A 20,327-nucleotide genomic window follows, 5' to 3' on the forward strand; every position below is an offset into this window, starting at 1 on the left:
TTGGATATTCTTTTGGAGTTTTAAAAACATTTATTGTTCTCTGCTGGTTTTCCCATCTGCCTGACTGCTCTTTCTCAATCTCCTTTGCTGACTTTTTATATATCATACCTCCTAAATGGAAGCCAAAGGTTCTATCCTGGACCCTTTTTTCTCTCTGTACTTACCTGCTTTCAGATCTCGTTAAAGCCCAAGCACTTAATCATCATCTTCAAGCAGATGATGCCCAGTTTTATATATTAAGCCTAGTCTCTTCCTTGAGCTTCATCATCAACTACCCATTGGACCTCCTAGTTTACTAGCTCAATATCAAACCTTTTTTACTTTTTCCTCAAGTCTGCCCCTTTTTCCAGATTTTACCTTTTTCTATCAAATATACCACAATTCAGCTAGTCTCTCAATTTTGAAACTATGTATTATATGTTTGCCTCACTCCTCTTACTCCACATTTAAAATGCCCAAACTTGCTATTTCTGCTGCCACAACATGCCTCAAATCTTTTTTTTTTAAACACTTATCTTCTGTCTTGGAGTCAGTACTGTGTATTGGCTCCAAGACAGAAGAGTGGTAAGAGCTAGGCAATGGGGTTTAAGTGGTTTGCCCAGGGTCACACTGAACCCAGGACCTCCTGTCTCCAGGCCTGGCTCTTAATCCACTGAGCCACCCAGCTGCCCCCATCGAATCTTAACTCTTCTCTTTACTCCCAGGACCACTTCTTTAGGTCAGTCTCTTATCTTCTCTTGCCTAGACAATTACTTTGGCTTTTTAATTGATCTTTCTGTCCCAAGTCATTCTTTACTACAGTATGTCCACCACACAGTTGCCAAGGTGATAATCCTAAAACACAAGTCTGATTATGGGATGTTCCTTCTCAATAAGCCCCAGTGACTCCCTATTGCTTCTAGCTAAAATATGCTCTTTTGTTTAGTTTTTAAAACCATTTTCAACCTGATCCCAACCTCTTTTCAGCTTCATCTTATAGGATGCCATAAAAGTCTTGGTGCTGTTTTGATCACTTTACCAACTTAAAATTACACTAAAGCTTTTGGAACATCTTGTATATTTTCTCCTCATATATTTCAATCCAGTCAAACTGATCTTTTGTTTATTCTTCACACATGCAGTTCCATCTCCTGTCTCTGTGCCTCTGAAGTGGCTATTCACCATGCCTGGAATGCACTAATTCTTCAGCTCCTCCTTTGAAAGAAAATTCCTATCTTCTTTCAGGATACTGTTAAAGCATCATCATCTATCTGATTCCTTTCCTGATCCTCCTGTTTTTTAGTCCTATTCCTCTCAAAATACCCTATATTTATTCTCTTTATGCTTATTCTATTTGTAATTATATGTGTTTTTGTTTTTTCCAGTTGAATGTAAATTCCATGACAGTTTCATTTTTTTAATATGTTTCCTCAGTAACTAGCAAAATGCTTCACACATGGTAGGCATTTAATAAATGATTATTGACTGATTAACAAATATCTGAAGGTGCCATTGAAAACCTCCATTTGAAATCTTGGCCATTTTTCTATTTAAGCCTTGAGTCTGATTTTTTCTTCCTTAAGCCTGACTTTCTTGCTAGGACGAAAATTAAGCTCCTGTTTCTACTTCATCCTGGCAGCTACAGTCACAGTATCTCTTTGACCTCTCGGATCTCTAGGGCTGTTCTAGTGATGGTTCTGAGAGAAACTAACCATGGATCAGGTATTGTTAAGACAGGCAATTCCCCATGGTAACCTATTTCCTATGAATGAGAGTGTGAAAAGCCAGGGTATGGATTCCGAATTGTTTAGAACACAGACCTGAATGATTGGTAAATTGGGCTTCGTGCTCTCACCTCAAGGTCATGTCTCTGGTCAGCCCTTCTCAGCTTATTGGTTTTCATTTTAGGAGCCATTTGCCTTTTATCGGAGCCTGTTGTTAACTCTAGTTGAGTTTTGCTTTTCAGCAGCCAAAAGCCAACCATCTTTGTTGGAGGGATATTTTTTGTGGACTTGAGACAATAGCCAGAATGCTAGATTTCAAAGATCTGAATTTTGTTTCTGGTCTCACTTTCCATAAGTTAAGGCAGGAAAGCTTTGATTTAAAGGTCAGATTTACTCTCCCTGAATCTAATAAGGTTTCCTTGTCTTCTCCCAGGGTGTCACTCTGACTGATCTTCAGGAAGCAGAGAGAACTTTTAGCCGATCCCGAGCAGAAAGGCAATCTCAAGAACAGCTAAGTGAAAAGACTGAAAGTGGTCCTGAGCATCTTGAAAGTGGCAGTGAAAAACAGGAGCCACCCACAGCACTGACAAAAGAAACTGGGGAAACCCGGCAACGTGGGAGGAGGAACTTGGATGAAGAGGTAAACTCATCTGGGTTGATCTAGGTTCTCTTGAAATAGTGATAATGAAGTTGGGGTATTTGCTCCCCCACTGCAGAGTGCTAATTTATACCTGGAAGGAACAGTAGTTGAAGAAGATATACTTCTGTGGATAAACCTTTGTTTCTGAAAGATTTAGCAAGATAAATGTCTACCAATTATGAGCAATTTCTTCTCTTTGGGGTTATTAATACTTTTTGTACAATGTCCAGTCCTCCAAAGGAGAGATGTTCCTCACAGTATAATAAAATTAGCAAATCCAAGAATTTAAAGATCAGCTTTTGTTCCAGAGAGCACGAAAAGCCACTCACTAGTAAGACATTCTTCATGCACTGCTACTTTCTACTGAGGTGAAATGAATAGAGGACTAGGGTTGGAAATAACTTTTCCACTTCTTTCTCCAATCCTGAGTGACTGGGCCTGGCCAGTTCAGGGCCAGTTCTTGGGAGCACTTTGTTAAAAAGTGTTCTTCCTTTGTGAAATACTACCTTGTACATAGCAGGAAGCTAGAGTCTCCTGTGGCAAAGATTTTACTAAATGAACAAATTTAGGTTTCAGTTTTTTGCCTTATTCATTAGGGTAAGAAACCAAATGGGAAAGAAAAAGGAGAGCTGGAAAAATACTGTAAAAACTTAACTCTTGAAAATTGGTAGAATGCTCAGATATAGCTGCTGGGTTCTATACTCATGTTTTCATGCATCTGGCTTCACATACCTATTGATCTTTTAATTTTCCTAAATATTAATTTTCTGACCATTTTCCCAACTCCAAAGTACCATCTTCCCTATCATTTTAACTCTTTCACCAAAAGAACTTTAGGCAAATACAATTTAATTGTCCCTTATCTTGCTCAAGAAAAATATTCTTGGACTGCTTTCAATATGAGGTTGATACAAACCATATGTGAATCCTAAGATTGTACTTGTTTAGAGCAGTTAACATTATGATTTTCAGTTTATATAAATGTCCTTGGTAGAGAGAACCTCTCATTTCAGTAAAAGCCTTAGAGAAGCTCATTTGGGAAAAATCTACAGTACTTTTGTGTATTGAGAATTGACTTCTAATATCCAACCCTATGGATTATTTGTAGCCTTCTTATGGACGACTGAGAAACCTAACCCAGCAAGATAAATCCACAATACCAGTTTCTCCTTCTGAATCAAGATCTTCCCTTTCTATTGGATCCCATCTCCTCCGGGCAAGTAGGTCCTCTGGCTTAGACTCTGAGAGTTCAGAAACTGCTACAAGCACCACAAAGGATATGGAAAAAAATGGTATGTAGACTGTTACAAAATAAATAAGGCTAACCCTTTCCAGTCCTCACAAACGTATGTTCTAAAGGCCCACCATATCTTTTGTTTTTGGTGGTTAGAAAGTGAAGATCCAGATTTGGATGACCAATCCTCCAATAAGACATCCATCCGAGAGAGGCGCCGACCCAAGGAAAGGCGAAGAGGGACAGGCATAAACTTTTGGACAAAGGATGTAAGTAGATGTGTGTGTGTGTGTGTGTGTGTGTGTGTGTGTGTGTGTGTGTGTTTAAGGAAGTACATGTCACAATACCACTTAGCTCTCTTCCTTGATGTTCTTTATAGAAGCAATGGTATCTACAATGACAGGTTGTGTTCTGTGATTAGCTTCAGTTTGATATCATACATTCAGTTGTCGCTTAGAAAATATCCATGAAGAAGAAAATTCCATGCCTCTAAAGCAAAACTATAGAAAATCATTCTGGGAATTTAGGGATTAGTGCAGAGAGGTAGCTGACTCACTTGATTTTAACTATCTATAGTCTGCTTCTCTTTGGATATTTAAAATAATTATAATTCACCCATTATATTGTTCTTTAAAGTTTTCATTATGCTTTCTGTTATAATTAAAATTAATATGTCTACCAGTTATTATTTTTCAGAAAGTTTATTAATAGAAAAGGTAGATAAGCACAGAGTTAAATCTCATCCTCCAAGTTCTCAGACCATGTGTCGCCTATTCTCTTAGCATCTTTTTTTTCTCTCCCTCACCTGTTTCTTCAACCCTGTGTCTGTGCAAAAAAAAAAAAAAAGCCCAGGTGAGCTTTGCCCCCTTTCTTTTATTTACATTCAGGATGCAGCTCTGGCATAATTGTGGTATTTGTGGAATGTTGGTCAATCAGCCAGCCCTCCACAAGGTGGGGAGGGAATGAACTTCCCTCACCACATTTCCTCACAAGAATCCAATGAAATAATAACAGTTGGCTTTTCTGTATCACTTGAGGGTCTACAAAGTGTTTACCCCAAAAGAGAGGGCAGAGTAATAAATGTTGTAAGTTCTTTTTTTAGTTAAAGAAACTCAGACTCAGAAGTGTTTAAGTGACTTGCCCAGCTAATAAATATTTGAGCTGGGACCTAAACCCAGATCATCTAACTCTAAGACTAGTGCTTTTTCTACTAGATCAGCCAGATAGGTGATGCAATGGACAAATCCCAGGACCTGGAGCCAAGAAGATCTGAGTTCAAATTTTACCTCAGATACTTATTAGCTGTGTGACTCCAGGCAAGTTCACTTAACCTTTGTTTGCCTTGGTTTCCTCAGCAGTAAAGTAGGGATAACAGCTAACCTTGAAAAGTTATTGTGAAGTTCAAAGGAAATATTTTTAAAGCACTTAGCACAGTGCCTGGCACAAAATATATACTATATAAATGCTTAGTTCATTCCCCCTCCCTCAGATTATATACACTTCTCAGGAAACCACATTTATACATACAGAACCCTGTACTAGATCTTGTAAAGAAATACACAGGCCATAAGGAACTTATGGTGGGGAGAAAGGAGGGACTGCATAAGCATGGATTCATATGAATACAATCAATTCAAATATTCCTAGTCATAGACTGTGAGAGCTGGAAGAGAACTTAGAGATCATCTGGTCCAACACCCTCAGATTACAGATGAAGAAACTGAAGCCTCAGACAAGTGAAGTACTTGCCTACTGTTCCACAGATTGTGGTAGAGTTGGAAATAACACTCAGGATCCCTTTATATTCTGTAGTGTCCCTTCCACTCCACTACTCCCTATGATGCATAGGAAATAAAATAAATAAATAAAAGCATGGATGATTACAGAGTCATTTTGAGAATAGATATAAGCAAGCTCTAGGAGGCAGACTATACTCAAACATTTTCCTGTCTTGGTCCTGTGGAATCAGGGTGGACAATGATTCCTGGTTACCATGGAAAATAAGCTAAAATCACTCCATTAATGGATAAGAAGATGACAGTGATAAAATACTCATCTATTAAAAGCTATTCTCTGGTTAGAGATCTTTATTTGCTTTGGAGGAAAGAGAACTGGACCAGGAGTCAAAAAACCTGAGCTCTGGTGATGGCTACTTTGGTTAACTATGAAAGTTTTTAACTTTTGAACCTCAGTTTCCTCATTTGTAAAATGAGTATAATCTTATTTGCTTTGCCTAATTCACAAGGGTATTGTGAGATAGCTATTTATAAATGATAATGCTTCTACAGTTCTTATTCTTTCCAAAGATGATATAAGGAATGGTACGGGAAGAGTGAGTTGTTATTCTTTGTTAGCTGATGATTCTTGCTTGACAAGACCTATCTTCTGCACAAAAATCATTTAAAGTGCTTGTCTGTAGTTAATATTCCTTACCTTCCAAACCTTGGGGCTATTGAAAGGGAGCAGTGGCAGCAAAGCATCATTTTGATGTCCATCAAGCTACTTCCTGCTAGGAACGCTGGACTGTGTAAGTGATGGGCTCTTCATTGCTGCCATGAGTGCTGACAATGACTGTCCTCTCTTTCTCCTCCCTTCCTTTTCAGGGAGATGAAGCTGATGGCACAGAAGACTTAAAAGAGTCATGGGTAAGTGACAGGCCAGTGAGGCATGTCCCTCCAAGGTCAGCTATACTCATAAGCAGGAAGTTTTAATTGAGGGAGCAATGAGTCCCATGTAGTTTAGTTGGATAATGAAAATGTCTAGGTTCAAGGTAGCTATCCATGGGGGTTTGGAAACAGCCATCTCACTAAGAGACATTATAGATTAGTTATTCTCTGTTCTTAAGAAGATCTCCAAAGCTATGACCTTGAATTAGATTTATGTCCTTCAGCAACAGTATGATAATACCTGTCTTCTCTCTTTCTCAAAGAAATATTATTAGATCATGTGAAATTCTTTAACTCTTTGGGAGAAAAATAATGTGGTAAATTCCTTTTTAACTATACTATTGGAGAGGAGGAAGAAATAATGAAAAGCTTCAGATAACTCCAAAGCCATTCCTACTTGACTTTGAAAATATAATCAGACACTCAAGAAACATGACCTTCTGACATTATAGTTAGAGGTCTAGAGGTCTCCCGGCTAGTTAGAGGATAGGGAAAACCCCAGCTCACCACACATAAACCACAAAGGGTATAATTTTCTTGAGTATAATAGGGAATTAGCTATATTGTTCTTGCAGTCATTCTTTGGAAAAAGAAGGATTTGTATGTTGGCTAAAAGACTTAAAGACTACCACACAAGTTCTTTTTATGAAAAATAGTGTGTAATGGAGATTTATTGTTATCCGTTTTGTTTGTTTTCACAACCAAATCATAGTCTCAGAAGTTCTTTAGAATCCCACATGGAAAATCAGCATCTGAGTCAATGTGAACAAATGTAGAAGCAAGTGGAACAGATGCCTTATACTTTTACTAATATATTTAAGCCTAGGTTACAAAAAGGTAGCTCCAATGCCATCTCCACAACTGGCAGCAACCTTCTTACTTGTATTGATGGAGTATAGGACAATGGAAGCAAGCAGTGAATGTCAGGTTGCCAACAACTTTTTGATGCTGTAGCATGCTAGTGAAAATCCCTCTTGGTTTAGATTAAGGGGCTTAGGGGTGGTAAAGGGAATGTGATATATTGGAAATTTTTCTGGGAAGAGATACAATACCCTAATAGAGTGACAGAGCCAATGGCACCAAAGTCTAAGTCCATGAAGAGAATTGAGAGTGAACCCAGTCCAGTGGGTGAAGGCTTTGGTGTCATGGGACAAGTCTGTTTTCAGTGACATTCTGGTTTTTCCTACTTAACTTTTCTGCACTTCTTGGCATTAGAAGTAACCAGATAGTATAATCCATGCATTCCAAGATGCCCTTGCCTGGACTTCCACATAAGCAGAATTGAAAAAAACTGGGTATAGTGATGGCCTTAAGAAGCTTCGTTTTAGGTTTGTTGGCTTAAAACTAAAGAATTGATCTAGCTGGTGAAGACAAGCATGGACTGGAGGAAAGTTATTTGACAACCTGGAAAAGAGTGCACTCACCCAGTTCCCTGGAGCACTTGCCAACAAATGCCAAATGTTTGCCCCATATACCTTTTAAGGGAAGTTCAAATTAATTAGGATAGTCTCTCAGTTGTTTACTTTTGAGTGCCAGTATTATGATAGGTGAAAATGGACATGGTTTAGGTCTCAGAGAATCAACCCCTGTGAAGTTGTTGTTATTTCAACAAATTAAAAACACAGTCCTTAAAAAAATGTTTTTATCCACCCTACATTCACCCCTGTCTTTGAGACAGTGCATTCTAGTAAAAGTATTAATTATTGGTTCCTCTATTCCCATTTCTCTTCCCTTCCAGTGCTGGCAGGTATGAAGCCACTCTCCCAGCCTGCATGCCTGGTCACAGCCCAGGTTAAATTACCTCAGTTCTACTCTAAGACAAGTAGCCAGCAGCATCTTAAAACTGCTCCCTCCCTTACTGCATGTCTATCCATCAAAGTGTCAGTGTTGGCCGCTCCCCAGCTTTGTTCTGTCAAGAAGAAGAGAAGCCTGGCAACTGGGCATGCCAAGTGCTAGGCTTGGATGGAAATGACCTTTTGGCTGATCAAAATGAGCATTGTTCTTTCCTCTCTAATCTTTTTTTTTTTAATTCAGAAAAACTGTAGCTGCTATTGAGGCAAGTGCACTTCCCATTCCCTTTCCCTGGCCTGTCTTAGATTAGGTATTGGGATTACTTATTTTCATTAAGGCTCTAGGTGGCACAAGAGATAGAATGCTGGCTCTGGAGTCACATCGCAAGTGTCCTCCCTTCCAGCCTTCATAATCCTCTGCACCCAGCCAGGGTTAGACCTAGCCCCACTATCCTGTATACTTGGAGGTGTTCCCTATTTTAGAAACTCTCCTAAGAACATTTGCTGTCTGCCACTTATTTCTACCTCTAACATTCAAATCCTTCTTTTTAACTAATTTGTATCCTGAATGGTATCATTTAAGCCTGTTTCTTTTCTCTGTGCTCAAGTAGCGAGTAACTAATTCATATCCTCTGCATAGTAACTCTCTGGGCCTCAGTCTTGCTCAGGGTTTGTTTAATGTTATAATTTTTCACATCTGCACCATCCTTCAGGGATGACAGTGTGACCACTGGTTGTCATCAAAAAAATTATCTAAGTCAGAATGTGCAGGGCTACAGTCATGTATTACTTAATGTAGATGTTAAAGCACATTACTACTGAGAGCTGGACTTTGTTCAAATTCAGTAAACCACATAATTCTCATCTAAATATGTCCCCGTTTATAAAATCTTGAATTGCTTACTAAAGATAAGCATATTTGTTCTAGGAAGTGCTGACTCCATAATAGAGCCCTTTCTTACAGCAATTCTGCTTCATCATCTACATTGGCAATTCATCTGTGACAAGAGTTTTCTCCAGCCAGCTCTATTCCTGTGTCAAATTTGGTAAAGTAGAAATTAGATCTACAGCATTAGAAGAGGACACTAGTCTCAATTATGCATGAAAATGTACAGGGATAAAATTTTGCTCATTTATAGTGTTTTCTCTATCAGTCTTAAAGAAATCAGGATACTTATTTGAGTATCTGATATCTGAATATCTAGTGTAGATACAGCCTTAAAAATACTTCCAGAAAGTGACTATTTAGATTTTCCCTGTTTTTTTACCTGCCTTTAATCTTTTTAAAAATTTCTTTTTAAAAAAGTTTGTGGTATTTCTTCTGCCTTTTCTCCCCACCTTAAGGATTTACTCCTGGGTATACCATTTCTAGCCAATGTGGGTTGCATACTTGAATTCTTCACTAGAGGGCATAAGTGCTTAAGAGAAAAGATGTTGGTGAAAGCAGAAAGGTGCCTTCGGGAACTTGAGTGGAGGTAAAACTGCTTTTATTTCAAAGGAATTGCTGAAGAACATTACTACCAAGAGATATCAGACTGTTTCCTACCTTATAAAGTATTAGAGTTCCATAGGACTTTCGAGATCATCCAGTCTGACCCTTCGCTTTTTAGAACAGGAAAAATCAAGCCCAAAACCTTAAGTAACTTCCTCCAGATCACATGACTCACTTGTAGCAAGCAGAACCCAGAGTAGAAGGCAGCAATATTGAGAAAAGTGGGTTCAGAGTTGGGAAGACAGGGTTCTCATCTTGAATAAGATGTCTATAACTCTAGGCCTTGCCTACTTTAGGCATAACCTGGGAAAAGTAATAGCACTCACGTCATGGACTTACTGTGAGAATCAACTGAGAGAATGTATGTTAAGTGCTCTGCAAACCTTTAAGTTCTGTAGAAATGTGAGCTATTGTTATTGTTACTATTAGATCTCAGATCTCCTCACTTCCAGTTCAGTATTCTACCACCTTTCCCTTTTTATTTAGACTTAAGGATACAGATCCTAAATTAGAACTCACATAGAACTTAGTCCCCAATATTATTTGATTTTTTTTATCATCATTATCAACAGAAGAAAAGCTAGCATTCTCTAGAACTTGCTATGTGACAGGCATTGTGTTAAGTACGTTACCAGAATTATCTCATTTGATCCTCATAACAATCATGGGAGGTACATTATATAGCTAAGGTATAGTCAAAGGGTAAGTGACTTGTCCAGGGTCACACAACTGGTCACTGTCTGAGGCTGAACTTGAACTCAAATCCTTCTTACTCCAGGACCAGTGCTCTCTCCATTGAGCTATCTAAGGGCTGCCTCTAAAATTGCTCAGCAATTGAATATCAGCATTTTCTCCCTAAGAATACCGAAAGCCTCCTCATGTGGCATCAGTATTATCATGCTTTTTTTTGAGGGAGGTTTAGAATTACATGTGTTAAAAATTCAGTATTTTCATGCCTTAATAGGGAAACCTATTCCTTATTTCTGAAATTTCTGTTGCTTTTAGGCAAATCCTTGTCATTCTGGACCCGGACAAAGTTTCAAAAATCAGCATCATGTTCAGACAGATCAGCTCCAAAGTTTCAAAACAGGACTTCAAAGGGAACTAATATGTCCCTTTGGCTTATCTCTGGGCTGCTAACGCTCCCCACATTTTATATAGATCGTAGATGTTGGCAAAGAATGCATCTTTTCACTGATATCCAGGACACCTGCCCTTCTTGAATCTAAATGGATTCTGAGTTTAAGCCATAAGTTGATCTGAGAAGGACCCTTCAAGAAAAATGCATGCCCCAAAAGGTGAATATTAAAAATGTTTAAAATTCAAACTGAATGAAAGAAAAGAACAAAAATAAAACTTGGTTCTAAGAAATAGTTTTGAGGGGGAGAGTAATATGTAATTAGAGCTAGTTGGTCACTGAAATAATTTTGTAAAGACCTAAACCACTACTAGGGATATTCTTCCCTCTAAGGATATTGGAAAAGTTGACCTTTAAGTTTCTTCTGACTCCTAAGTCTACAAATTAGATTTGGTAGACTGGCATTTTTGAGTTGGTAGACCTATTTCCTACTAATCTTGCAGTACCTTTACTTCCCAGTCAGAGTGATTTTATAAAACTGAGTTAAGTCATAGGAATAGAGGATAAACATATTCATGAGTTTTTGTTGCTTCATCTCTTCTTCAGTCCTTGAACTTGACTCTAGAAGAGATTTTTCCCTCTGTTTTTAATCACCATCACTCTTACTCACCTCCTCCTATCTTCCTATATCAACTAAATTACCCTTTATAACTTTTGACCTTGACTCATTGTAGAAATGGTACCCTCAAGATCTGTTAATCCTATCTACAAAAGAGATACTTGGGTGTCAGGGAGCCCAGTGTCCCTGTGCATTGTTTAGTACCCGGTGAAATATTCATCTCCTGCTCCCTTCTGCTCCTCAGACCATGTCCAGACTGCCTTTGAAGTCCAAGGGTGTAATGAGACTATACTCCTGCCTGCTGCATCAGAGGGATTCCATTGATTAAACTGTAGCTGCAAATGTTTTTTAAGTGGTCTCTCTTCTTTGTTCCTCTTGCCTTGCCCAATTTATCTTCAGTTCTATTTCAGCTTGGGAACAGGGAGTACTGCTGTTTTAGTCAAGAAGGTACTTCCTTTGAAAATTCTTATCTTTAGTCACTGTACCCCAGTTGGATCTATCTCCTAGATACCTAGGGTGGCAGGTCTTCTTGTATACATTATAGTGACATTTCCCCCATGACCAACTACACTACATTTTCTGCCATCTCATCTTCGACTTCATACCTTTCATGTGTTTTATGTGTAGATTTCATTTCAGTTAAACACTAAATGCTTTTTTTGTCACTAAGGGCTATTCACAAGGGAAGAAAAACAGTAAAACTGTATAAAATATGAGTATATAAGGATAGACAATTAAAGTTGTATAAAAAGATTGTGTTAGCTACATCAATGTGTACCAAGCCTGTGTAGTTTTTCTGTTTCTGTCACCTGAATAACTGAGGATCCTTTTTTCCCCCATGACAATACACCCAGTCATTAATTCTTTTCAGTCCCATCCTTCCTATTTCCTATACACCATTTTAAACATTTTTATATTTATATATTTTCAATTATTAGCATCTATTTTTTCTCTCACCCAGAAAAAAAAAAGAAATGTGAAACCCTTGTAACAAATTAGTGTGGTCAAACACAACTGATTCTAGGAAGGATTTTTATTTCATCACCTGATCAGGTCCAAAACTGTATGTTTCGTTCTGCATAGTAGTCATTTTGTAATTCTGATATCTTTATAAACCTGTTTTGATGTCTTTATAAATCTACAGTACCTCATTCTTCATCTTATCATGAGGATGAAAGTATTTGGGATTCTATTAACCTTGGTTTTTTACTTCATAGGTGTTTTTTTAATAGTAACCCACATTTATATAGTACCTTAGAATCTACAAAACATTTTCTGTACAATAGTCTAGTAAAGCAGGAAAAAAAACATATCATCATCCCCACTTGACAGATGGGAAATCTAAGGAAGCAGCATAATATAGAAAGTATATTGGTTCTAGAGTTAGAGGATCTGGGTTTCATTCCTACTTCTGATCCCAAGTGTCTGCTCAACGTTTAGTAAGTCACTGAACCTCCCTCACTTGAGATGAGGAGGTTGAACTAGATGGCTCCTGGAGTCCCTTCTAGCTCCAAATCATGTAGCCTTAAAATGAATAGAGAGTAAGTAGACTTGCTAATAGCCACAAGTAGCAGAGTTAGAACTCAGTCCCAGGTCTCCTGACTCTTAAGTCCAAAGCTCCTTTACCTTGTAGATTGGCACATTTGGGAGGTAGAACAACAATCTCTCATTTCCACATGCCTTTTTTTGATGGATACCTTAGGAATCTTGATTATTGTTCACAAAGGTCTCAAGTTCATTGAGATGCTGAAATAGGCAAAAGGAATGAAAGAGCAGAGAAGAAACAGGACCCAAAGGATTCTGCTTTTCTCTAGATCTCTTGAGCCTATGACCAAATGGAATGTCTAAACTACTAACTACACTTTTCAGTCTTCTTTTGCCCTTCCTGTTACTATTTCTCCATTTCCCCCTCTATTCCTAATCTTTCATTTTATAGATGGAGAAACATAGGCACATAAAGGTTAAATGACTTGCCCAGAAACTTTCACCTAGAGCAAGTTAGTATCCAAACCTCTGATTCCCAACTCAATTGCTCTTGAAACCACAGGGCACTTTGACCTTTGGCTGGAGCTTTTCACGTCTTTCCATACTGAAAAAAGCATTGTCCTCATTACCTCTGAGAACTGCAACTTTTTCTGACATTCTTCTTAGTCTGGTTTCTTTTCCCTTTCTTCAGCAGCATTTAAATTTTTTTTTATTAGAATATTTTTCCATGGTTCCGTGATTCATGTTTTCTTCCTTCCCTTTTCCCTTCCTCTTTTCGGAACTGACAAGCAATTCTACTGTTTTATACATATCTTATTACTCAAAACCTATTTCCATATTATTCATATTTGTAATAGAGTAACCTTTTAAAAACCCCAACCCCAATTCTATACCCATATAACTGAGTGATAAATCATATGCTTTTCTTCTACATTTCCATTCCCATGGTTCTTTCTCTAGATATAGATAACATTCTTTTTCATAAGTTCCACGGAATTGTTTTTGATCATTTCATTGCTATTAGTAGCAGAGTCTATTACATTTGATCATTCCACAATGTTTCACTTTCTCTGTATAGTGTTCTCCTGGTTCTGCTCATTTCACTCCACATCAATTCCTTTCCAGTTCATGTAGAAATCAAGCGGTTCATCATTCCTTATAGCACAATAGTATTCCATCAGCATCATATACCACAATTTGTTCAGCCATTCCCCAATCGAGAGACATCCCCTTGTTTTTTAATTTTTTGCCACCACAGAAAGCACAGCTACAAATATTTTTGCACAAACTTTTAAAAAATCTCTTTGGGGTACAAACCTAGCAGTGGTATGAGCTGGATCAAAGGTCAGGCAGTGTTTTGATGCCCTTTGGGCATAGTTCCAAATTGCTCTCCAGAATAGTTTAATCAATTCACACCTCCACCAGTAATGCATTAGTGTCCCAATTTTGCCACATCCCCTCTAACTTTCATTACTTTCCTTTATTGTCATATTGGCCAATCTGCTAGGTGTGAAGTGATACCTCAAAGTTGTTTTGATTTGCATTTCTTTAATCAGGAGGGATTTAGAACACTTTTTCATGTGATTATTTATAGTTTTGATTTCTTCATCTGAAAATTAAGCAGCATTTTCTGTGGCTGCCTCTTTTCCCCTAAAGTGCACCTAGTTATTTCCCAGCAACCTTCTCACTTTGGAAAACATCTTTGCTTGCACTCTTTTAGGTAAATTCTGTGACTGCTTTGTGTTTGCCTGGGCCTGCTTGCCTAATATGGTAAGGTATGCCCAAGCCATAGCCTGCTCTGTTGAGATAGGGAAACAACTTCACTAAGGAAAAAGACAAGGGGAAATGAGGTGCTTGTTAAGGGAAAATGGTTTGTTTAGATTGTTTTTGGTAAAATTTTATTCCTCCCAAAGTTTTCTGTTAACTGTTATGATCTTTTTTAAAAGTGGAAATTTTTCTTGCTAGTAAATGGAGGGAAAAGATTACAAAACAATGGCTCTTTTTTCTTTAGTTTTAAACAGATCAGTCAGTATGCTCCAGGGAGAGGCAAGCCCAGGCTATCTCTTTAAAAAAAAAAGAAAAAGAGGACTATTGGGAAAAGTTGGAGACATTCCTTAAAATGATTGGACTTTAATGATATGCAGGATAAGAATAGATTTAGTAAGCAATGACATTTATAAACAATCCTTTTGTGCAGATATTCTACCTGTTGGAATTTAGGATGGGACTACAGTTAAGAATTATGAGTAGTGGGAAACAGAAGAGGCTGAGAAATGCAGCAAACCAGTTTATTGTGGGAAAAGCTACAATCTAGCCAGGGGGCAATGAACACTCTTCTGTACTTCTTGACTCCACATTGGCCCAGAAAGGTCATTCCTCTCTCCATAGACTCACTCTGTTGGAACAGTGAGTTTCTTAAAATACTCCAGCATGTTCTGATTTTCTATATATGGGTCATACTTGTGTCTCCTTCTAGCCATGAGTTCTGTAAACTGTTGCAAGAACAAAGTTGTTTTGGGCATAATCCCTTTCAAAGCTTTTGTGATTTGTGGTTGCTAAGAACAGCCAGGTAACCAAAGCTCAGATTTACTTGATATGAGGCACAATCACCTATTGGCACAACTAATCATTTCAATTGATTGTTACATAAAGCAATTCTCTTCAGTAAAGAATCAAAATTAATAAAGATTATGTAATCTGGACTCCAGAGTAACTGTTTGGGGTCATTTTCATCCATAAGTAAAAAGATTGATCTCTTAAAGCAGCGGTTCTCAACCTCTCAATTTGTAGCAATGAGACTACATAATACATATCAGGTATTTACATTCCAAATAACTGTAGCAAAATTACAGTTTTGAAGTAGCCACCAAAATAAGTTTTTGGTTTGGGGTCACTGAAACATGAGGAACTGTATTGCGGGGTCATGGCATTAGAAAGGTTGAGAACCACTGTCTTAAAGACTGTATAGCTTTTTTTCTTGAACTTCTTTCTTTTGACTTTTCTCATCTCAGGTCTGTAGTTACTTACCATAGTATCTGTGACCTCCTATAACAGTTAACCTCTCCTAAGCCATCTCGAGACAGACAGAAATGAGCTAGTTTTGCTGTGCCTAGTGAGATGGTATTCTTAAAAAAGAGTCAGACATATCTGTCTTTGAACATTTCTGGGACTCTATTATTACCATGATGACATTTTAACAAATTTGTTTGTAAAAGAATGGAGTTATTTTATAGAGTAGCCTGGCAGGGACCTTAATGAAGTAGGTCTTTAGCAATAACGGTTTCCCTTTCATATGAATTGGAGAATTTGTTTGATTTTTAAGAGTTACAGCTTCTCATGTTGTCACCATCCCTGAAGAGACTTAGCAATGATAGTGTGGGTTTGGCCAATAATGAGGTTCTGATAAGTGATACAGACAGCGAATAAGGTGTGGTATATTCAGAGTCCTCAGACAAGTTTTTGCCACCAGTAAGACTGTTAGGCTTGAGACATTAAATGGTGGAATAGCTATGGGAAAAATGAGTCTCTGTTACATCTTACCAATCTTCATTATGCAGCAGCTCGGGATTTATTCAAGTGGAAGAGTAAGATTTGTAGCTATTTAGTGAAAATGATATCATCAGTATATCAGCTTTGACTGTGTGTCTATGTTATTAATAGCCCAAGAGAATGTACATTTATTCATTTATGGCTCATAAATGTTTACACAAATATAACCAACTTAAATGTGTGTTTTTATTTTTGTAAGTTTGGGGAATTTTATTTAATTAATTAATTTAGGATATTTTTCCATGGTTACAAGATTCTTATTCTTTCCCTCCCCTCCCCCATCTCCCTCCCATAGCCAATGCACAATTCCACTGGGTTTTACATGTATCATTGGTCAAAAACTATTTCCATATTATTGATATTTGCACTAGTGTGATCATTTAGAGTCTATATCCCCAATCATATCCCCATCAACCCATATGATCAAGGAGTTGTTTTTCTTCTGTTTCTATTCCCACAATTCTTCCTCTGAATGTGGATAGTGTTCTTTCTCGTAAGTCTCTCATAATTGTACTGGGTCATTGCATTGCTGCTAGTAGAGAAGTCCATCACATTTGACTTTCCAGGCTTTTGCCAGGCCTGTTGTTTTTTCCTTCACAGATCTCACTACACACCCCCTTTTCACCTTAGACACTGCCACCACCCTGATGCTGGGACCTCATCACACCACACCTGGACTATTGTGGTAGTGTAGCCAGAGCTGGTCTCACCTCTCTATACACACACATCTCTCCAAAGGCTCCCTGACACATCCAAGATCACATATAAGATCTATTTGGATCATCTGACCCCATCCTGACTTTCCAGCCTTCTTACATTTTACTCCCCTTTTTTTGTAATCTAGTAACAAAGACCTTGCCATTCCTCACACGAGACTGTCCAGCTCCTGGGTGTCTGACTGCGCATTATCGTGGGCTCTTCCCTTTGCCTGGAATGCTCTCCCTCCTCATTACTCCTCCCTGCTTCCCTGGCTTCCTTTAGGTTTAAGCTAAGATCTTGCCTTCTTAACTTCAGTGCTATCCCTCTAAGACTGCCTCCAGCGTATCCTAAACATATCTTTTTGGAACATAATTGTTTCTATGTTGTCTCCCTCCTTAGTCTGTGAGCCCTGTGAACCTCTTGCCTTTCTTTGTGCTTGGCACATGGTAGATGCTTCATAAATGCTTCTCTACTTTGCTACTGGATCTACTTGAAGGTAGTCTATGTTCTGTGAACTGAAAGAAAAATAAAGACATTTTTTAAAGGGGCTTTAGTAACTTGACAGTTTAAGACAGAATTTTTACAATACCTATGGTGTTTTCAGCACTAGCTTACATTTCCAGAATGATTCCAAATGATAAAAAATTTTTAAATGAAAATAACATGCTAGCAAATAAAACATTTTAAGCTCAAAGAAAATGCCTTGTTTAGAATTAGGTCAACAGCATTTCAGGACTGTTGTGTCCCACTGGGAACCCTGTTCTGGTATTATATGGGGGTTATCTGTGGCGATCCACTGACACATGGGCAGGCAAAGGAATAGAATATATGTGTCCTGTTAACTGGAGGGAAGAGAAGAGGTCGACCATACTCTAATTCTCTCTAGTAACAAGAGATATCTGAATCAGTTCTGTAAGCAGCAACACTCAAAGTAGAACATGGGAGTAGCAATCAGCCCCTTTGCCACTGCCATCTTTGACTCATGTGTCCCTGTTGGGTTGTTGAGTTTGAGATCACTGGCCAACATTTTAGTTTTCTTTTGGCCTAGTAATGGAACATCTTTACAGTTGTTTCTGTTAACTTGATTACTGACAGTCTGGAGGAGGTAAGGTAAAGCCAGCTGTTGAGGTTACATGGCATTTGTTCACACTTGGGGAAACCTTGATGAGTTTTGGTCATGCTATTTGAGGCAAGAAACAAACTTTCAAGCTTGGTGTGTGTGTGTGTGTGTGTGTGTGTGTGTGTGTGTGTGTGTGTGTGGTGTGTGGTGTGTGAGGGGGTGGGGGGCAGGGTGTTGCTGCTATATGTTCTTTATGACTGTAGTCTCCTGTCATTTTAGATGAAATCCCTCTATTCTGTTTGGCTCATTACCCTTTGAAGAGAAAAATCAGAAGTGGCCCTTAGTGCCTCACTCTGTTTCTTCATCTGCCCCCACCCCTTCCCAAAGGTCTGTCTTCTAGGCAGGCTGAAACTGTAGCACTAAGGATTCTATGACATTTTACACTTAAGTTTTGTAGCTTCCTGGAAGGGCACCTGACAGAGTGCTATTCATTGCTGTCATTCACTGTAGTTGCTGGGCTGTCATTCAAATTCGTAAGTCAGAAGGATATTTACATGGTTAATTTTTTTCTTCGTCAGCTTTCTCTGTCCCAAATATGAGAACTTCTTTGGAGGGAGGTCCCCCATACAGAAAGGGGAAGGAGAAGATAGATTTTCACCTCTGGCTTTCCTGCTGAACTAGATGGTTAGTATCTAAGTAGAAGTTCCTGAAAGGCAGAACCCTGCCTTCTATTTCTTTGGATCTTTTTTAGCACCTGGAACCAGACCTTGAACATATTTAGACCTTAAACAATATTTATTGGCTTAATTTTAACTTGATTTTTTTCAGTGGGGAGAAGTCATTCATTGTTTTTGTCAGTCAGTTTTTAACATTTATTAAGTACTTGCTACAAGCTAGGCATTGCACTGAGCACTGAGAATACTAAAAAAGGCCCCAAATAAATAGAACTGAAAAGCTGCTAAGATGGAGAATGGAATGGAGGTCCCTGAATAAGAATGGGGGAACACAGCTGAGTGGGGGATGAATCGATGACTAGCCTGGGCCCTCTCCTGAAGTGCAGACTCCAGGAGTAGTCCCTTAGTCTCATTCCTCCATGGTAACTGTTGTCACAGTGATATAACCCATTTCAAAGTAGAAATTAAGCACAGAGTGTTCATTTCCAGAAGAGACCAGACCAGATTCTTCCTGGTCTCTGATATGAAGTAGACAGTTTTGTAGAGACTCCTTTAGGTTACTCTGGTAACATTTAACTTTTAAAAATAAAAATGTATTGGCATCTGAGAAGTTTATATGCCCTTCCCCAAATACCTGACTTCAACCTAGAAAAAGGCTTAGTTTCCCTGAATCTAGTAGGCTCTAAACCATTTCCCTTGATACCATACTAGGAGGCAGAGCTTCTGGATATAGATTTTTGTGGTATTGGGGATGTCCTTAATGACCTCATCAAAGAAGCAGGATTTGCACTGGGATAGGATTGGAGCTCAATAATTAGCTACTGCCACTTTTGGCTCTCCTCCAAAAATGTGTGGTATTCTTTTAGGAGTAGCTCTAGTATTACACAGTAGGATCTACCTTATTTTGCTATAATAATAACAGTTTGCATTTATTTAGCATTTTAAGGTTTGCAAAGCACTTTATATATATTTTCTCATTTGATATGGAAATCCCTGTAAGGTTTATTTCATCACTATCCTCATTTATAGATTTATATATATTGAGGCTCTGATAATGTAAATGACTTACCCAGGATTATGCAACACTTGATGTCAGACTCAAACCCAGGGTTTCCTGATTCTAAGTCCAGCTCTGTCTACAGTGATTAAACAAATAAGAATAGGTTGTAAAATTTAAGCCGAGACTGAAGTTAATGTGGACTATGATTCATACTGACTCCTGAATTGGACACCTAGTAATAGCAGTAATTTTCATAGAAAATTAAAAAATGCATTTTTACCCTGTGTTCCTGTATTTCTAGGAGCATCAGGAATGTAGCAGAAACCAAATTGATTGGTTCTAGTAAATGGTAGGTTATTTCCAAAATTAGAACTGTTTTTCTGGTTTTGTCATTTCCCTAGCAAAACTAAATTTGTTGGTGTTGGCACAAAAATGTTTGATTTTTAAACTTAACATGTCCTAGATCTTTTCCCCAAACCCTCTCATTTTCTTAACTTCCCTGTTACTATTGAGGGCATCACTGTCTATCCTCTCAGTCATCCAAGCCCACAATTGAGGTGTCATCCTGAAATCCTCATTCTATCTCACCCTCTATATCCAATTTGTTCCCCAAACTGTCATTTTTATCTTCATTTATT

General features: G+C 38.2%; 1 protein-coding gene across 5 annotated transcripts in view; it reads left to right on the top strand.

Annotated features, from left to right (window-relative positions):
- Positions 1-20,327, top strand: part of PPP1R12B (protein phosphatase 1 regulatory subunit 12B) — a 316,463-nt gene that overhangs the window by 214,344 nt on the left and 81,792 nt on the right. For all 5 annotated transcript variants that reach the window (XM_007481152.3, XM_001363985.4, XM_007481151.3 and 2 more), the window contains 4 exons: positions 2,137-2,343; positions 3,452-3,635; positions 3,734-3,846; positions 6,181-6,222. In XM_007481152.3, coding sequence (XP_007481214.1) covers positions 2,137-2,343; positions 3,452-3,635; positions 3,734-3,846; positions 6,181-6,222 — 546 coding nt within the window. The remainder of the gene's footprint in view (positions 1-2,136; positions 2,344-3,451; positions 3,636-3,733; positions 3,847-6,180; positions 6,223-20,327) is intronic.

The sequence above is a fragment of the Monodelphis domestica genome, chromosome 2 (genome assembly GCF_027887165.1).
Source record: "Monodelphis domestica isolate mMonDom1 chromosome 2, mMonDom1.pri, whole genome shotgun sequence".
Taxonomy (NCBI): domain Eukaryota; kingdom Metazoa; phylum Chordata; class Mammalia; order Didelphimorphia; family Didelphidae; genus Monodelphis; species Monodelphis domestica.